Below are 17,926 nucleotides of genomic sequence, written 5' to 3'. Positions count from 1 at the left end.
AATTGTCATCTGTGGTTTTCTTCTACACACAATAAAGGTAAATTGGTTCATAAAAGTGTATCTGAGTACAGGAAATGAAGTCGTTGATGCTCAAAACTTCCCTGTGGAGGACACCCAGACCCCCCACTATGTTGCACTATGACATGCCCCCACCCCCAAAAAAAAGGCAGATTCTGGCCAATATATATACAGTACAGTATACCCACTACAATAAGATACTTTAGACTACACCACTGATAGCATAGTAAGTAAACATACCTCAGAATTGTTAAGTACAGTACTTGAGTAGAGTAGTTACTTTGCACCAATTATAAAACACTAGACCTGACATTAGACGTTCTGTGCATTAGTTTGAAAAGTTATGTTTTGCAATTGTTCTAGATGCTATTGTAACCTGTTTAACGTTTTTTTTTTTTTTTTTACAAGTATTTTTATTGTTTTAGAGAAGGTACACTATACAGTGCAACATTACAATGTCAATTATAACAAGAAATCCTTCTTTTAACCCCATCCCACCCTCAACAAACCCTTGTGCTGAGGAAAAGACAGATAAAGAAACAAAGAAACAAATAAAAACAAAAGAAGAAAAAATAAAAATAAAAAACAAACAAAAACAACAGCTTTCTTCTATTACTCATGATAGCAAATAGTGTAATCATTGGCTTTACAATTCTTAGCAGTTATTAAGAGGGAAGTGTAAGTCTTTCAAAGTACGCCAGTAAAGGGTCCCAATTTTTGTAAAATGTTCTGGTTGATCCTCCATGAAAGTATTTGATTTTTTTCTATTTTTAGAAACATCATAATATCAGAAAGCCATGTGGAGGCTTTTTGGTGGTGTAGATGATTTCCATTCCCATAAGTATTCTCCGTAGTGCTATTAAGGTTGCAAAAGCAACAACACTTTCCTTACTATTGGGCATTACAAAATCACCCCCTTGTACCCCAAACACGGCCATTGTAGGGCTAGGTTGTAGATCTAAATCAAAGGCTTCATTTAAGACCTTAAATATTTAGAAACGCTTTTTAAACTCAGCTAAACTAACCCTAACCCTAACTGCCAGGTTAACCATGGCATGGAGCGTTGGAGCCCCCAATGTTCCTCCCACTTTCTGTACAATATTTACAGTTTTTCTATGCTGGAATACTACCTGGCTCCTGATTAATTTAAGAATATGTAACATGTGGGGTAATGAGGGTCTGGACAAAGGGCCTTAAGGATCAGCTAATTAAGCAGGACCCAAAATGGTGATCTGTATTTGTGCTAGGAACCAATGTTTAACAGAGAACGGAACCATAAAATAAGGGGACCGGAAGTGTGCCTGGCCGCCCCTTTTTATACTGGTTGTTTGTTGTTGATTTGTCATTTCTTTTTTTTAAACGTCGAACATCAAAACAAAATGGACTCAAAGGGACCCTCTCTTTATGCAGTATGTACATGCCGTTTAACGGTAGCTGGTTACGATGTCAACGGTTGGCTTGCTCGGTAAAGAGCAGTAAATACTGGTGGCAGTTAGCCTGAGTTAGCTAGCTAGCTAGCTAGCTAACTCAGGCCTGTGAGCTAAAAACAGCAGGCTATACGACTGTGTTTCTGTCGTGTAGCAACAGTTATCTTTTATAAATGATCAAATTAGCCAGACGTTAACTCTAAACAGCTCTAACACGCAGTAAAGCTTACACTGGTGAGCTTTTATCTCGTGGTTTCTCAGCTCTTTCCTGTTTTCAGTGCGAATGTTGAAAATAAGATTGTTGTGGTGCAGATTTTAGATTATTCACAGCAAACGTTTTAGTTTCAGTTTTTCTTCCAGGCATCAACACCATGACTAACACAGATATTTCATTTAAATTCAACAGCTGTTATTATTGCTCCCTTTAGTCCATTAATTGAATAACGGTGGTGCGTATCTTTTTTTAGTCAATTCGTTGTTAATTTATGATATTTATTTAATGGGGAATGAGTCATTACTGTAGGACGATAAGTAAACGTCACATGAGTACAAACAAATATGCTTTGGTCTTTAATAAGCACTGAGACACAATATAATATAAGAGCAGTGGTGGAAGTGGCAATACCACAGTGTAGAAATACTCTGTTACAAGTAAAAGTCATGTATTCAACATTTTACTTAGGCAAAAATACGATAGTATTACCATTCAAATAAGTATCAGAAGTAAAAATACTTGTTTTTCATTTCAGAATAATGTATATGATCGTTATTAATGCGTTAATGGGTACATCACTTTAATATTGCGGCTGGTAAAGGTAGAGCTCATTTTAATTTCTTTATATATTGGTCTACTTTTCTTAACCTTTAATAATACATCATAGTGTATTTATTAATAATAGAGCTACAACAATTATGTTGTCAACTGTTAAATTAATCGCCAACTATTTTGATAGTCGAGTCATCGCTTTTAAGTTATTTTTTATGAAAGAAAGTTAAACATTCTTTGATTCCAGCTTCTTTAATGTGAATATTTTTTTTTTTTCACTCCTCGCTCCTCAAATTTGGTATTAAAACAACACTAGAAACAGACAAGTAGGTAGGAAAAGGGATGCAATTAAAAAGAAAAATACAAATAAATCAGGTGGAACATTAGAAAGTTATGTACAGCATGTTACCTTAGATCAGTGTGCATTAATAAGATACGGCGATACAATGGTGGTCAACGGCACATAGCATATACGGAATATACAGTATATATAGTTTAGTCGTAGGAAATTATATATAAATGGTCAAATCACAGGCCTACTGTTTAATAATATGGTGTGTGTTTTAGCCGGCAGGCTCCTCAGTAGACATATCACGAAGCACAGAGGAGGACTCTTTGGTGGACGGACCTCTGATTTCTGCTGACGCCCTCCACTCGGCCATCAGGAGAGAGTTTCAGACTGTACCGACACCCTGCCATGCTGGCCTGCTGTCTCTGCTGCATGTATGATCTGCACACATTTACACAGGCATTGTGTTTACATTCACTGTAGTGATGAGATTAGTCCCTATTATCAGCAGTAACCTGACAATAAAAACTTTTTTGTTTTGATATCATGCTACTATTGTTATTGTGATATTTTTTCCACTTTATAAATATTTAAAACTGAAAGCATTAGTCAATGAATTGATTAGTCGACAGTGGCAAACAGAAAATGAATGTGCTACTATTTTGATAATCGATTAATCATCTGAGTCATTTCCAAGCAAAAATGGTAAACATTTGCTTGCTTGCTTCTCTGTTTTGCTGCTTTTCTTTGGATTATATCATTGTAAACTGAATAGGTTTTGGACTGTTTATTGGACAAAACGAGACATTTGAAGATGTCAACGTATCGATGAATTGAGAAAATAATTGGCCGATGACAGATCACCTTTCGAGAGTAATCTGACTAATGCAGCACATGTAAAGGCATTTATCTAATCTGCCCTCTTAACCAGGATACTCCAAGTGACCTTTTTGTTTTCTACGTGTAATAATATTCAAAGTAGGTGCTGGTCTGTGCTAACGTCTCCTGCTCTGTACATCTGTCTCACTTGCAGTGCTCTCCTCTTTGTTTCAGGTCGTGTACGTGGTGCTGTCAATGTGTGTGGCAGTGCTGTGTGTGTTGGAATTAGGCCAAAAGGAGGTGTGTGCGAGTATTTTGGGTAACGTGCGAGGCGACAGTGTCATCGTGTTTGGGAAGGTGTGTTTATGGTTGCTGGTGCTGTTGTTCACTGGGTGTGTGCAGCACCACCACAGCCAGGCCAGGAGCAGAGGATACCTGCGATTCTACAGACAGACGCAGCGACTGAAGCACCTGCCGCTCATCGTATACTCTACAGGTACGGCTGCACACATGTTGTCAAGGAACTATGAATCTATTTACTGCACGTGTCAGTTTTCTCCACAAGATGGCAGTAATGCTAAACGAAGAGCGTGTGTGTTTGTATTTCTGTGTGTTTGTGTGCAGGAAATGTTCTGCTTCTGGTTGTTCTGGCTGTACAATTATCACCGACTGTCCAAACCTACATGCTGCTCAGTGTTCTGGGGTTGGAGTTCTTGGTGGCATTGCCTTGCCTGCTCTATTACACAGGTAAACTGATCTCAGTTAAGATATTCTAATATTGAGTAAGATTATTTCACTCTGGGATTGCAGATATGCGATTGACTAGGATATCACACTTTCAATGCATGCATGCACGCACACACACACGCACGCACGCACGCACACACACACGCACACACACGCACACACACACGCACACACACGCACGCGCCCTCCCAAAAAAAACATATACAGTGTACAGCTAACAATAAACTTTTGTGTTTAAACTACAAAGCCACACCCAACTCCCACTAAATTTAATATATAAACTGAAATACCAGTAGTAAGAACACGATTTCAGAGATTAACAACATTCAAATTTATGCCTTAATATATGCCTTAAAAAAGATAGAACAAAGTATATTTTACTCAAATGAATACACCTAAAAAAAAGTACAAGTAAGTGACTTGTAAGTGGCCAGAATGGAACATTATAAACACAACACTATGGAAAGAAAGAACAAGAAAATTATAGACTAGTAAAAAACATGTACAATAATGTACAATAATGTAAGCTAATGTACAATATCTAAATAGCAATGTAGAAAATGTAAAATCAGCAGCAGTATAAATACCCTGAATAGCCACAAAATGTCTTAACAGCTTTCTCAAATGACACTTTTTGTCCATTTCCTAAGTATTCTACTTTCTAAAAGGCAACTTGGCAGTTAACGTAGGCTAATGGAGGAGGTATGAAAAAAGATACAATTTTCCCAGGTCTCTTTGGGAATTTCCTTTTTCCTATCACATCCCCAGACTTCACTAATTTCACTGAATTATGATATTATGAGACTTTCCTCCGATGAGTTCACATTTAATAGTTTTTGTGCAGAGTGGGTTTTTATTCCAGGGTTGCAGAGAGCAACGCAGCATCATTTTCCTGTGGAGGGTGGTAGTATACATATATATATATATATATATATATATATATATATATATATATAATATCAGGAGTGGTGTATGGAGAGACACACCCTGTAGATTACATTACACACACACACACACACACACACACACACACACACACTAACCCCCACTCTCTATCTGAGTACATTCGCATCACAATACCTGCCCTGCCCTTTTCAGACTCGACAGCATGACAATCAACCATTCAGCTCTCTGTCCTCCCTCTCTCTCTCCCTCCCTCCCTCTCTCTGCTGATCTGCTGATGTTTTGCTTCTGATACAAACACCAATCAAACTGTTGTGTGTGTTGCTGTGTTGGATGATGCGCGTACCTATCTATCTATCTACCTATTGTCTTTTTATATGCCTATGTGCCCTTGAGGTCAGGAACAAATTGGTTAACTCCACCTGACTCCCGTGTGTGTTTTCACTTGAAATGGCCTTAAGCTGCAAAAACTTACAACACAACTGAACATACTGCCCATACTGTAAAACATTACTTCATTTGCTGTGAAAAAGTCACAGCATTTGAGAGAATATGCTGAATGCTGTTAAGTTTTTTTTGTGCATTTATTATATTATTATTTCCTTGCCTTTGTGCAGTCCGAAGTATTGGATTAAATGACAAATGACTGCCATAATGTTGATTTAATGTGTAAAAATGGCAAATGTATGACTAACTGATTTAACAAGTCCAAACTTACCTTGTGAATGAAGTGCTGTTTTGCAGCTGGCTCTCATATATCTGAATTCTGAACTTAGACTGCCACAAAAAACAACAACATAGAAACACTGGAAAGTATCACAACATGCTGTAGTTCATACTAAACTGCTGACTGGTGGCGACATTAATAATTATCCCAACATGCTCTCTTCTCATACTTGCTCATATGCTGAGAAGCTGGTCAGCTTGTCGTTGTACACGGTATCATCATTAGGATCGGCTAAATTATAAGTTTCACGAAACATCCCCTGATTTGACTCTGCTTGATTTCATGTTTTGTTCTAATTTTCTGTTCTATGTGCTCATAACTTTATGAACCCATGCTAAAGTTGACTTAAAAAGAGGAATAAAAAAAAAAAATCATAAATAAATAAATGTTCTTCCTTAAAATACAGGGGGCATAAGTACACACCCCTATGTTACATTTTTACTTTTAAAGGCCAGTTATTTCATGGATCCAGGATACTATGCATCCTGATAAAGTTCCCCACATCATCACATACCCTTCACCATACCTAGAGATTGCCATGGTTTTATTTCAGTTAGCCTAGTAGCTGGTTTGATTTGCATTCCGAGATGATTTTATGAAAAGTACCCCATGATGCATAGTATCCTGGATCCATGAAATAACTGGCCTTTAAAAATAAAAGTCTGCCTGCCTCTATGGGAATTTAACATAGGGGTGTACTTACTTATGCCCCCTGTATTTTAAGGAAGATCATGTATTTATTTACGATACATTATTCATTCACAAAGAATATTGGTGTCCTTAGGTTTTCCTCATTTTCTTTAATTAAGGCATTAAGATCAATTTCCAAAAGATGATGTTTTTAGTCAACTTTAGCATGGGTTCATAAACTTATGAGCACCACTGTATGTTTGAATTCTGCATTGGCCCTCTAATAACTTAATAATGATTTAGTTTACTTATTATGAAATGTGACCTATAGAACATTTTGTGTAGTTGCTGTAAACATCCTTGTCCGAAATCAAAAGTCAACGTTGACTTATTTTAATTTACGTATATAAGTTAACTTACACCACGTACTTAACTTATGTCACATAAGGTATAATCAAACATACTTATTTTACTCCAAACCACAATCTTTTCCTACATCTAACCAAGTTGTTTTCTTTCAATTCATAACTTTAACCACATGGCTTAAACTGCGTCCAGCACAATGTGTGCCTGTCGCTGGTACTCTCCAACGATTATATATGGTTTTTGGTCATTGGCAAATGACTTATTCTGTTGGAGGTGTCGCTATTGGAATGTATGCAATGGGACTTCTGTAATAAGGTTTTTTAATGTTAAATACAAATCCTGAGCTTTGCATGGTTTGTAGGTATGAAAACTCTTATGAAGAATTCCATGTGAACATCTCATTGATGTCTGTTTGATGTCCATCACATTGGGCTAGGCATAGGTTCAATCTTCAGATTAAGTTCCCACGTAGTTCATTGGTTATTTAAAGATCCCGATTACAAGCAACGGTGTGTGTGCCTCTAGTCTTCATTGTCAACATTGAAATACAATACAGACATACAATAAAAGTACAGACAACAAGGGGCCATCCACACGGAAACGCTTTTTGGTATAAACGCACGCGTTTTACATCGTTTTAGCCGATCGTCCAAACGAATCCTTAAGACACACTTTTTTGAAACCTGGTCCCAGGGTGAAAAAATTTGAAAACGCCGCCCTTGCGTCCAAACGAAGCCGCATACTTGCGTATCGATAATGTCATCGCCTCACCCCTCGACCTCTAGCCTTCGACCTCTTATCCCGCGACGACGTCTCATAATAACAACAACAATTCGCTAACTGTCCACACAAACGACTCTGGTTTCCTTGCACTAGCCATTTCCGTCGTCTTCTTCTTGTGTTTGGTTTCTTCTTCTACTGTGCGCGAGCACAAACTTTATGTGCATGCTCCACCTTCTTCTTCTCCGTTTTTGGTGAATTTCTGTAGCAGGAACAGCGCCACCTATAGGCCTGGAATATGAAGTAGCGCGTTGAGTCATTTACAAATGGTTCCGTTTGGACGCAACTATTCTTGAAACGATGCCAGGGAAGACGGGGAAGAAAAAGATTGTTTTGGTATGGGTGGACGTGGCCCAAGTACAGTGCTGGATATCAAACCTAAATGTGTCTGTACCACCTACTTTTGAAAACTGTCATATAAAGTAAGTCATAATTTAGACTGTATTTTATTCAGGCAAAGTTTGTAGATACTTTGTTTTGTGGTAACACCAAGTTAAACCCTGATGTAGTTTGGGTTCAATAATTGTTCCTGCTATCAAAGCATTTTCAATTATAGCCAGCCCCACACTAGTATTAGTATTCCAGTCTGGGATAAATCTGCTTAAGTGTGTTATTTAAATTATACAAATCTGTTATTTGTAATCTGTTATATATATATATATATATATATATATATATATATATATATATATATATATATATATATATATATATATCTCTATATCTTTTCAATTATAGACAATAATATATTTAGATATTCCCCCAGAATGTTTCCTGGTGTCCAATACACTGGCCTTCCTCTCACCAAAGGAAAACTGCTATTAAAGCTGCTGTATCCGAGGATATTGAAGAATCTGTAATGAAAGGAAATCCATATTAAAGGTGTGTTTGGTAGCTGAAGGGCTCAGATAGAGGCAAGAGATACCAGAGAGGCAAGGAGAGAAGATAAGAGGCATTAGGATTTAGCCTAGCCAAAGGGTAGCCCTCGACCCACTCCACCCAAACACAGAGACACACACACACTCACACACACATTGTCCCTGTGTTTACAGTGAGGCTGATCCAGTGTGTGAGGGGGGTATCTGTGTTCGCCCACCACATTCCTGCTCAGATCAGTGCAGTCAGGCACGACGCAAACAGAGCGACGCCTCACAGCGCAAACCTTTTTAGAGCACAAAAACAAGCACAGCAGACTGATGCAGTCAAGGTGACATCAGAGAGTTCATGAGGAGGAAAGAAAAACTCTTTTTAGAGGAGACACAGAAGGAGAGATGTAATGCCTGCAGCTATGAAGTCCATACAGGAAGGCCTCGTTCAACTTCTCTTTGAAGTGCGTGCTCATTGTGTGTGTGTGTCTGTGTCTGTCTTTGAGGTTTGCTGTATGTTTCTGCCTCTCTCATTTTAACATGAATACACTCTCCTCTATAGACCCCCATGCATACATCAAAGCCATGTCTTGGCCTTCAAAGGCTTAACTTAGAATACATCTCTCTCTCCTCTGCCTCGCCAGAACTTGGTGCAAGCACTGCAGGGCACAGGGTTAGCACACACACTCTCCGACAGTATACCCCTATCACACACAAACCCCTCTGTACCTAATGACGATGTTCATCGTACATTTGAAACATATTTTTGCTCATAAATACCTGGTTGTTAATCGTTCACACCTGTTCCATTACTGAAAGTCCATACAAAGAGTGGGCAAAGTCAATATCCCTATAAGTATGAAAGCATTATGTCATGTTAATGATATTCACTAAAGTATACAAAAACGTTGTAAAAAGTTAAACTCGAGTTCATCTCAACAAAACCTTTCATTTTTACTTCTATTCTTAGGTATTATCTCATCTCAATCCTTTTAACGTTATAAACAGACAGACCTGTATGTTAACCATCAGTCACAACAGTGCCCCTTGTCATTTTCTGCAGTTTACATTTTTTAAGTTTTAAGTGCCAGTCCAACATTACAGTACATTTACAAGCTGTGTTCATCCTTTAAAACTAGCAAAACTGTAACTGTGGACAACTTAGTTATATGTCAGTTTCTCAGTGCAGTATCCATACTGAGATGCTTGGACACTTGTATATGTGCGTTGCTTATTGTTGAAGATTGCTGATAAGTCAAAAGAAAGCTTGAGCCTCTCCTCCGATCTCTCCTTGAAGTCTTTGAACCTTTTCCCACATCGACAGCTCCTGCACGTGACACCGATTCATGAGCAGGATTTCTTTTCCAACAGACTGTAGGCTCGCATACTTCTTTGAACTCCTTTTTAATGTGCCGTGTTGCAACTTAAAGTTGTTCACACGGCTCTTCTCCTTCGTCTTGTGTCACTCTGGTCAGGCGCCGTGGTTGTTGGGATCCATTTCCTTCCAGTTCTTTGTTTTTGATTCGGACAGTGCAGAGTTGTGAGCACTATATTTGGTACCATCAGCTGTTAGCACCTCTGCAGCTCCACTGTTATCACCTGGAAATGTGCACTTCTTAATGGGCGACTGATCTGAGTAGAGACTGAGTCTGAGCACTGTCTGTCCGGCCGTGTGAGTGTGTGAGTCTCTAACAGGGACGTGTGAAATGTGTCACTTCCTTTACACTGCTCCCTCCCTCAATCTGTCCATCCATCAATCCATGCTGGTATCTCTATCTGCTTTTAGCCCGCTGTTTTACACAGAATTCCACAGACCTGAGGGACCGCCTGAATATCTTGACTGACATCATTCTAATAACCCTTCACCCTTTTCTGTGTGTGCACTTATTCAGGGTAGGAATCTTTCTAAAATAAAGTTTAGGATGCTTAAGAAACCTTAAAAATGCATTGATATTTAAGGAATATCCCGCAGCAACTTTTAAAAACTTTCCCCCAAATAAAACAAGATTAATAAGATATGACTTTGTTTCTGTGATATCAACCAGTACCACAAAGAGAAATGCTTGCCACTTCTTCATTTATGGGTTCTTGTTTCTATTTTGGTTGTTTTCTATTCTGTTCAAAAGCTACGAAGTTCACAAGGTGAAATCATAGACAGTATATAAGAATGGTGAAATGCATGCAAAGCAATGGAGGAACAGCACCGCAGTCAAAAGTGTTCGATAATCAAAGTAAATCTATTATCATCAGTTGTAAATGCGTGATTGAAAGTTCATGATTTTGTGATGCTTCTATTAAACACTGTGAATATAAATGCTTTAATCAAAGTGTTACCTTAACCTGGCTATTCTCAGTAATGTTTGTACATGCAAACATTTGTCAAGCTTGTTTTTAAAGACTGGGCAACATTTGACCCTGTTGGTATTTATTTGACAGCAGTTTGTGTTACTGCTTTGTCATTTCTGAAATAAACCTCTTCATTTCTCTGTCTTTCTGGAATGTCTCTCTCACATATACCTGCTTACTATTGCTGTGTTTACACATACACACACACACACACACACACACACACACACACACACACACACACACACACACACACACACACAGAGAGAGAGATTTAGGGCCTCATTATGCAGGAATGTGCAGTATTTCTTTAGATTGTATGTGAGTGTGGATGCTGAGATGCTGCACTGTAGCAAAGTAAAGATAGCGCTCTTTAGAGCCTCCCTGACAATTTCCTCCGGCTAATGACACTCAAGTCTTATCAATACTCAGGCAGCTCCTCCCTATGCCCTTCCTCACACACTTGCCCTGCAACCAAACACACACCACGGCCTTATCTTAATTCAAACAGCATCAACATCGCCCATATTTTTGTCTCTGGCTCCTCTTGCAGCTACTGGGTGCTCCACACCCACACCTTGCTGCTAACCCCACCTCTTGTGTAAAGGTGTATGTTTAGGGTGTGAGAATTAGAGGTTTGAGTGCAGGAAACGGCAGCCCATAAGGACTAAGTGCAGGATATAACAGCCTGTGTGTTTAGGAGAGGGAGAGGGATGGAAAATAGTAAAAAAAAACAAAAAACAAATGTGTGCAGTTTCTCACCTAAGTGATTGTTTGTAGGACAGCTCTCACTGGCCGATAATGTCTGTGTGTCTATATGTGCAGCTGACAAGGTAAAACACTGGTTTGAAGTAATGGAATATGTCTTGGTTGTGGTTTTAGTCCAGGTGATGCGGTTCAACAGGGAGCGAGCTGCACCAGACGTGAGCCAAGAAGAGTATTCACACACCTACAGTATCACGAGCCTGCCGACGGAGACCGGCTTCAGGTACATACATTTTGTCCCACAAACGATGCCTATTATCCTTTACTTTCATGACATGTTATGTAAAAGTGCTGGCAAGTTTTATGTGTCGCTCTCATGCTTGAGCTTCCGAGTTGCCTCTACAAACTGCAATCTTTTCAGTAGCACAAAGACATAACAAATGTGGGTTTTGGTCTGAGTTCACAAACTTTGAAAAACTTTTAATGGGACCAATTTTAAGTTGATGAGGATTTTCTTTTCATGTTGAATCCATCTACAAAATGTATGTTCAGTTATTCATAAAGTCCTTGGGAAATTACAGCAATCATTAGACCATCAGTCTTCCTCCTTAAATTCCCAGCCTTTAGCCACGCCAAAATGTTTTATTCATACAGCACATCAGCAAATAGGAGTAAGTCCAAACGTAGCATTTTTGTTCTTTTTTAGTCCCTGGTGTTCTTCAACTGATAAATAAAATCCATTTTAAAATCCATTACTGTTGCAGCCTATTCAGAAAACTGAGACCACTTTTCTTCCTTCATATCATTATTTTTCATCTCACTGCATTCTTCAGCCTCTACCATCACTCCCTTTCATGTACCAGAAAATATATGCAGTACATGGCTGGCCACGTTCTATATTTTTGGTTTTGTTGAACAAATCCCTTGAAAAAAACCACAACAGCAATGCTTTACTCTGTTTGTTTTTTACTTCTCTAGCCTGTCTGTGGCCACAAGCCCATTTTTTCCTACTGAAGATGTATATGTGTTTTTAAAGAAGAGCTTACTGATTTCTTAAAACACGTCACTAATTTAACAGTAAACTGTGTATCTGTTGGGGACTATATTCATCCACTGATTTGTTACGCTTCTTAATATTTACCACAGTTGTACGGTGTGTTTGGGATTGACTCCAAATAAAGTGGCCATACAGTGCAACAGTGTAGTTCATCGGGCTGGACATCGTTAAAAAATATTCGATACCGACACCAGTACTATGACTTCGATACCTAAACGCTACTTTTTTCGATACCAATTTTATAAAACAAAAAAAAACATTACGACACAAATCTTTTTATTTATTTCTACGTGAGCCCAGTCTGAGTTTTTCCTGCATGCCTGTACTACGTGTAACATTAGACAGCCAATCACACACATTATTAGATCTTGGTAGAAACATGCTGCGTGCTTATTGGCTCATTGACGCTGATGAGATTTGCTCCTTAGGTATTGAATGACAAAGCATTTTTCGATACTCGATACTTTAGTGGCAATTCGGTCGGTGCCTAAAAAGATTTGAATTCGGTACACAACCCTAGCAGCTCATTTCTTTTAGTTTAAAGAGTTTTTAATGAAGCTCTATGGCACAGAATAAAAAGCAATATCAGGCTTTGGACAAGCCATACTTGGTTTTAGTCTTTTTTATGGGTTGGTGGACAATAGGAACAATATAGAATATTGACAGCCTTATCCATAAACAGACGAAACAGAACAAATGAAGCCAGCGATGTTACGGATTCCACATGTGAAAAGGGGCTTACTGTATGTGCTATTATGTGTTTCACAGAGAGGGCTCCAGTCTGGAGGAGGTGGTCGAGAAGCAGGCTGACCTGATAGAGTACCTGAAACAGCACAACACCTTACTGAGCAAGAGGCTGATCAACCTCACTGCTCAGCACTGACCACAGTCCAGCCTCTTCCTCCTCCTCCCTGTGAACCAGAGCCTGATGATTCACTCGGCTCTCTTAACACAAAGGAGAGGGGGATCGGTTGGTATGAAAGAGAAGACTGGAGCTAGAAGAAACACGGGATAAAAAGACTAAGGCAATCCCTGTGCACACTAGCACCTGTGCGCACAGACTTAAGATGGGAGGGCTTCTCCACAAGGCACCTGAGATGGACAGATAACACAGGAGGAGGTGAGCTGTAAGTGGAGGACAGTAAAAGAAGCTAGGTGGGAGGAGGAAGTGGGGAGTCATGGGTCACAGATCAGAGATGAGGGGTTTTTATCAGTGTTAAGAGCCCCGGTGACCCATTTATACTGCCGCTTGTGTTACTGTGAGAGAAACAGAGGAGGCGGAATTCTTTCTTTTTTTTTTTAGAGATTATCGGCACTAAGGAGGAGCTGAAAGGGTAGGAGATACAGGAGGCAGAGGTTATCAGGGTCAAACTAAAAAAAGAGATTGTGTAATGCTGTAAACGTCCGTACATGCTATTTTATCTGTCTGAATGAGTAAATGCTTTATTTGGGAGTAGTTTGAATGAATCTGTTCTATCATCGAGCTTGTGTATTTGTGACCACATCCCAATAAATATGTAATACACACACGCTTTTCTTCATCTAATTTCTGTTTAAGCCTTTTCAGGAGTGACAGTTGACACAATACTTCAGTGAAACCCATGTACGTGACTGCAGGTCTGTGTTTATTTTGTATGATATACTGTAAGAGCTAAAGGAAGAGCCCAAACAATAGAGACACTGCAGCGTCAACATTAACCGGTGTGAATGTCTTTTACCACCTCACCTTTTCTGTTAAGTTTCAACAATCACGGGAATCTGCGTTAACGAAATATCGAGGTCGTCATTTTGAGCCCTTGGTGTTTGCTCCCCATTGTGATTTCTTTTATGCTCTGACGTTCGTATCTCCACAGGGAACGCTGCATTTATGACTTTCCCATGTGGCTTCTTCTGAGATCCCCGATTCATCTAGAGTACGGCAGGTATCAGGAGCCATGTTTGATTTTAGGCTTTTGGGTTACACATTTATTTAAAGAATTTTTTTCTGACCTTGCCAAAAGTATCCCAAATTGAAATGGAGTCTGGCTTAAAATTTGGATTTCACAATGACCAACATACTTCAAAGTTGCCACATTTATTTGGACTCTTTAGACGATTGTTATATTAACATACACAAACTTGCGAAGTAAAAACAAAACACTACATCAATATATTTTTATTAAAAAGTTTAAAACGTAAGTCAATAAACATTTCAAGTGCATACATGCATAATAAACACATTGTAGGAATACTGTGGATGCTGTCCATCGTAGCTGCAGTCACTAAGATGTTTCCAGCTCTTTGGTCCGTAGCTTTTAAGTCGAGTGTCGAATATACTTGTAGTGGTGGTGTTGTTGTAGCTCCTTTTCCCTTGTTCTTGTTCAATACAAAAGCATCGGCTTTTGAAGACGAAGAGGGAAGGCGCTTGCAACTGGACAAACCCAGATCTGTGTCCACCAGGGTGCCAAAATGATGCTTGGTTTATATTTTGTTGGGAATAAAGACAGTTTCTTTCTGTGTATTTGGAGGGCATTGGCAGGATGTCTCCTCGACTTCACAATCTATGTCTTTGTACTGGGACCCATCCATGGTGTTTGGGCCACACACTGCAGCTGCTTCATATTCGCATTTCTCTCCTTAGGTCACCCTCATTCTTGTTCTTCAACCTGTAATGGAAAAACATAATGTAGTATCCTGCTAAAAAGGAGTTCAGAATAAGATAACAACAAGTAACTGTGCTTGTACAGGAGTCCAAAAATTAAAGCCGAAACTCCCTTTACCCAAACACTCCTCGTGGCTGTAAAGCCTTCCTCTTCATCGTTAGTGAGATTTATGCCTGAGCCTTTCTCCCCATGCACTCCTGTTCTGCGTGAATACACACCTCTGCCACCAATCACACACACCTTCTTAACTACCACCTGCTGGCTCTGTAACCTGTTTTGTTCCATGTATCGCAAAGCTCGGCTCATAACCTTTTTTTTTTTACACAGAAACACATGTATGAGTGCAAATGTCTTACCTTAGGGGAAGGGTACTCTGGAGTGGAGAGGCATGCATCTTCTGTGGGGGCAGTAGTGATGTCTGTGGTATTTTCTCCTTAGGTAGAGGAAATCTGAAAGAAAGAGGTTTCATTTTAATATGCAGAATAAAGCTACTGGATGAGCTGATTGTTTTATAACATAGATAATATTTGTAGCATACAATAAATATATTTTAAGTAACAGCTTTTCAAATGTCATTTTAGATGTAAAAGTCCTTTTAAGCAAGATTTAATGTCTACAGGCGGCCCTTGCATATCACCTGACAGACCTAATTAATCCCAGATGGAGGAGTGTAACTCAGCCCGAGCTTTTTATCACCAGAAACGACAAAACGTCTCCTACAGCGACACTTTTTAAGTAAGTATAACTTTTAAACTACCGAAGACTAATTATGTCCTAAAATATCCTCTGTTGACCCTAGTCTATGTATCCCCGCTTTCATGGGTTTTATTGTTAGGGCCCATTTACCAAAAGCAGGGCGAGCTCATTCTAATAAACTGGGACACACAGACCTAACACATGATTATTTTTAGACGTCCCTAATAAATCCACTTTGACTCCTGCGGTTCACAGACTGCCAGCCAAGCCCAGGAAGAGATAAACTGCCAGATGACTTTATGACTCCCTCCCTCTCCCCACCCCCCTTTCCTCTGAAAGAAACTGCTCCCCACGCCTGAAGGTAGGCTTCTTTACACTTGGCACTGCTACTCCATGTCATGTTAATAAAGCTCGGGTATTTGCATGGCGTTTTAACACCTTGATTAACAAAAGCACGCCGGAGTGCCTTCCAGCCGGGGACAAAGGGACTCACTGGGGTCGTTGTGCGATCCCCGGCGGCGCTCTGCTCCCGTCCCTCCCTCTTCATCCTCTCCTCTCCATCATCACATGTAGCTACCTAATGACGACCCAAAGCCTCTGTTTCAATGGCTGTATGTCTCCGCCGCAAACCAACTTGCGCAAAAAAGCGCACCTGTTTTTTTTTTTTTTAACGTTGAGCCTACATGAGGCAAGAGCAGCATGATGTCTGCTCTTCCACTTGGCAAAACTTTTATCTTACGTTGCTCGTTTGTAGCCAAGTTTTAAAAGGAGTTATAAAGACGAATATGACGTTTATCATTTAAAACACAAACACGACACTCGTTGTGCTAGTGCTGCATTCAGACAATGTTGGCGAAATTGGAAAGAGTGGGAAAAAAATGTTACTTAATGTCGTTATAGTCATGTTTTCACCCCAGATAAATGTAAATGATCCTAGATAACGTGTAACATATTTGTAGTGGTTTAAGTAGCAAGCATCTGCATTATATATATATATATATATATATATATATATATATATATATATATATATATATATATATATATATATATATATATATCACTGATTTGAGCCTATTTTAGTTAGCTAATTCGATCGCCTTACTTATTATATTTACATGTAACGTTAATGGCAGGTAAGTTGGCTTTACAGCTCTTTTGCCATAGGTTGCTAAAACTTATTATTTAAACGGTGACCGTATATTTCTAGAGTTATCGTATTTACGCAGTGTACGCCAACTCATGAACGGGCCATATAACGTGAGTGATCCCTAACTACAGACCAGGCTGTAGCGTTAGCGCTAACATCCTTCCCGCCACGATGATTGATGGTGTATTATCGCGCTTAAATCATAACCGCAGCCAAAAAAAACAATAAGCTAATACATTGTTAGTGTTTTTTGTTTTTGTTTGTCAGTTTTAATTAAAAATATGTTCAAGCTAACGTTAGGTCTTTTTCACCAGTGATAGTTAGCTACGGTAGTTTTTGTAACTTAGCGTTTGCTAGCAAAAACCACAAATAACGTTACTGTTACCTAACATTAGATCAACGTTAACGTTCCCTGTAACTTAGGTAGCTAGTTCAACTTGTGAAGTGATTTAGAACTCTGTTGAAGTGCCGGGCTGTGTTTAAACTGTGTTTTAAGTGACTATGAACGATTCTAACGGACACCTGCCCAACCAATCGTGACATCTAGATAGGAAAAGTTTTGGGACGCTTACCTGGTCTGCCGGAGGAGACTGGTGCGGAGGAGACTGATGCTACAACGGCTACGAGCAGCAGGAGCAGGTAGAGCAGGTTGAAAACCCTCATGGCTGGGCAGCAGTTAGCTTCTGAAGAGGTAAGTTACTAATAATTTTCCAAAAGTCTGGAGAGTCCTTCTGGCTTTGAGCTGCACTGATGATGCTCAATGTGGTACTCTGTCTCCTGCTCTGTTTCAGTCCAGAAGGCCCACCACGGGAGGGTCCAGTACCCAGAAGGATCTCTTCTGTCAGGACAATAAGTATGTCCCTGAGGAATGTCTGTGTCCAAAGTGTTTGTGTGTCCAGTGAGTGTGATTGTCTCTATGTCTGAGAGCAAAGTGACAAAGGTGCTTCTCCCCCCACCTCCTTTATACAGCCTTTTTAAAGGGAAAGGGGGGT

The 17,926-nt window shown here is 39.5% G+C and overlaps 2 protein-coding genes across 2 annotated transcripts; one reads left to right on the top strand and one right to left on the bottom strand.

Moving 5' to 3' along the window:
* Positions 1-1,301: 1,301 nt before the first annotated feature.
* Positions 1,302-13,975, top strand: tmem192 (transmembrane protein 192). Its single transcript, XM_078263012.1, has 6 exons — positions 1,302-1,427; positions 2,779-2,934; positions 3,554-3,815; positions 3,944-4,066; positions 11,567-11,672; positions 13,215-13,975. Exons 1-6 carry the CDS (start codon positions 1,398-1,400, stop codon positions 13,327-13,329), a joined length of 792 nt encoding a protein of 263 aa, XP_078119138.1. The 5' UTR covers positions 1,302-1,397; the 3' UTR covers positions 13,330-13,975.
* A 1,470-nt stretch (positions 13,976-15,445) lies between these two features.
* On the bottom strand, positions 15,446-17,597 carry apela (apelin receptor early endogenous ligand). The gene is made up of 2 exons (XM_078269833.1): positions 17,507-17,597; positions 15,446-15,537 (listed from the first exon to the last, which is right to left on the bottom strand). Exons 1-2 carry the CDS (start codon positions 17,595-17,597, stop codon positions 15,446-15,448), a joined length of 183 nt encoding a protein of 60 aa, XP_078125959.1.
* Between the last annotated feature and the right edge of the window lie 329 nt (positions 17,598-17,926).

This window comes from Sander vitreus, chromosome 2 (genome assembly GCF_031162955.1).
Source record: "Sander vitreus isolate 19-12246 chromosome 2, sanVit1, whole genome shotgun sequence".
Taxonomy (NCBI): domain Eukaryota; kingdom Metazoa; phylum Chordata; class Actinopteri; order Perciformes; family Percidae; genus Sander; species Sander vitreus.
The sequence above is the reverse complement of the archived record's forward strand: the minus strand, read 5'-3'. Positions and strand labels throughout refer to the sequence as shown.

Coding starts and splice junctions, on each gene's coding strand:
- tmem192 (XM_078263012.1), top strand. CDS start 1,398: ATGGACTCAAAGGGACCCTCTCTTTATGCA. Junction 1,428..2,778: donor AGGGACCCTCTCTTTATGCA/GTATGTACATGC, acceptor TGTGTGTTTTAG/CCGGCAGGCTCCTCAGTAGA. Junction 2,935..3,553: donor GCCTGCTGTCTCTGCTGCAT/GTATGATCTGCA, acceptor TCTTTGTTTCAG/GTCGTGTACGTGGTGCTGTC.
- apela (XM_078269833.1), bottom strand. CDS start 17,597: ATGAGGGTTTTCAACCTGCTCTACCTGCTCCTGCTGCTCGTAGCCGTT. Junction 15,538..17,506: donor AGTCTCCTCCGGCAGACCAG/GTAAGCGTCCCA, acceptor TCTTTCTTTCAG/ATTTCCTCTACCTAAGGAGA.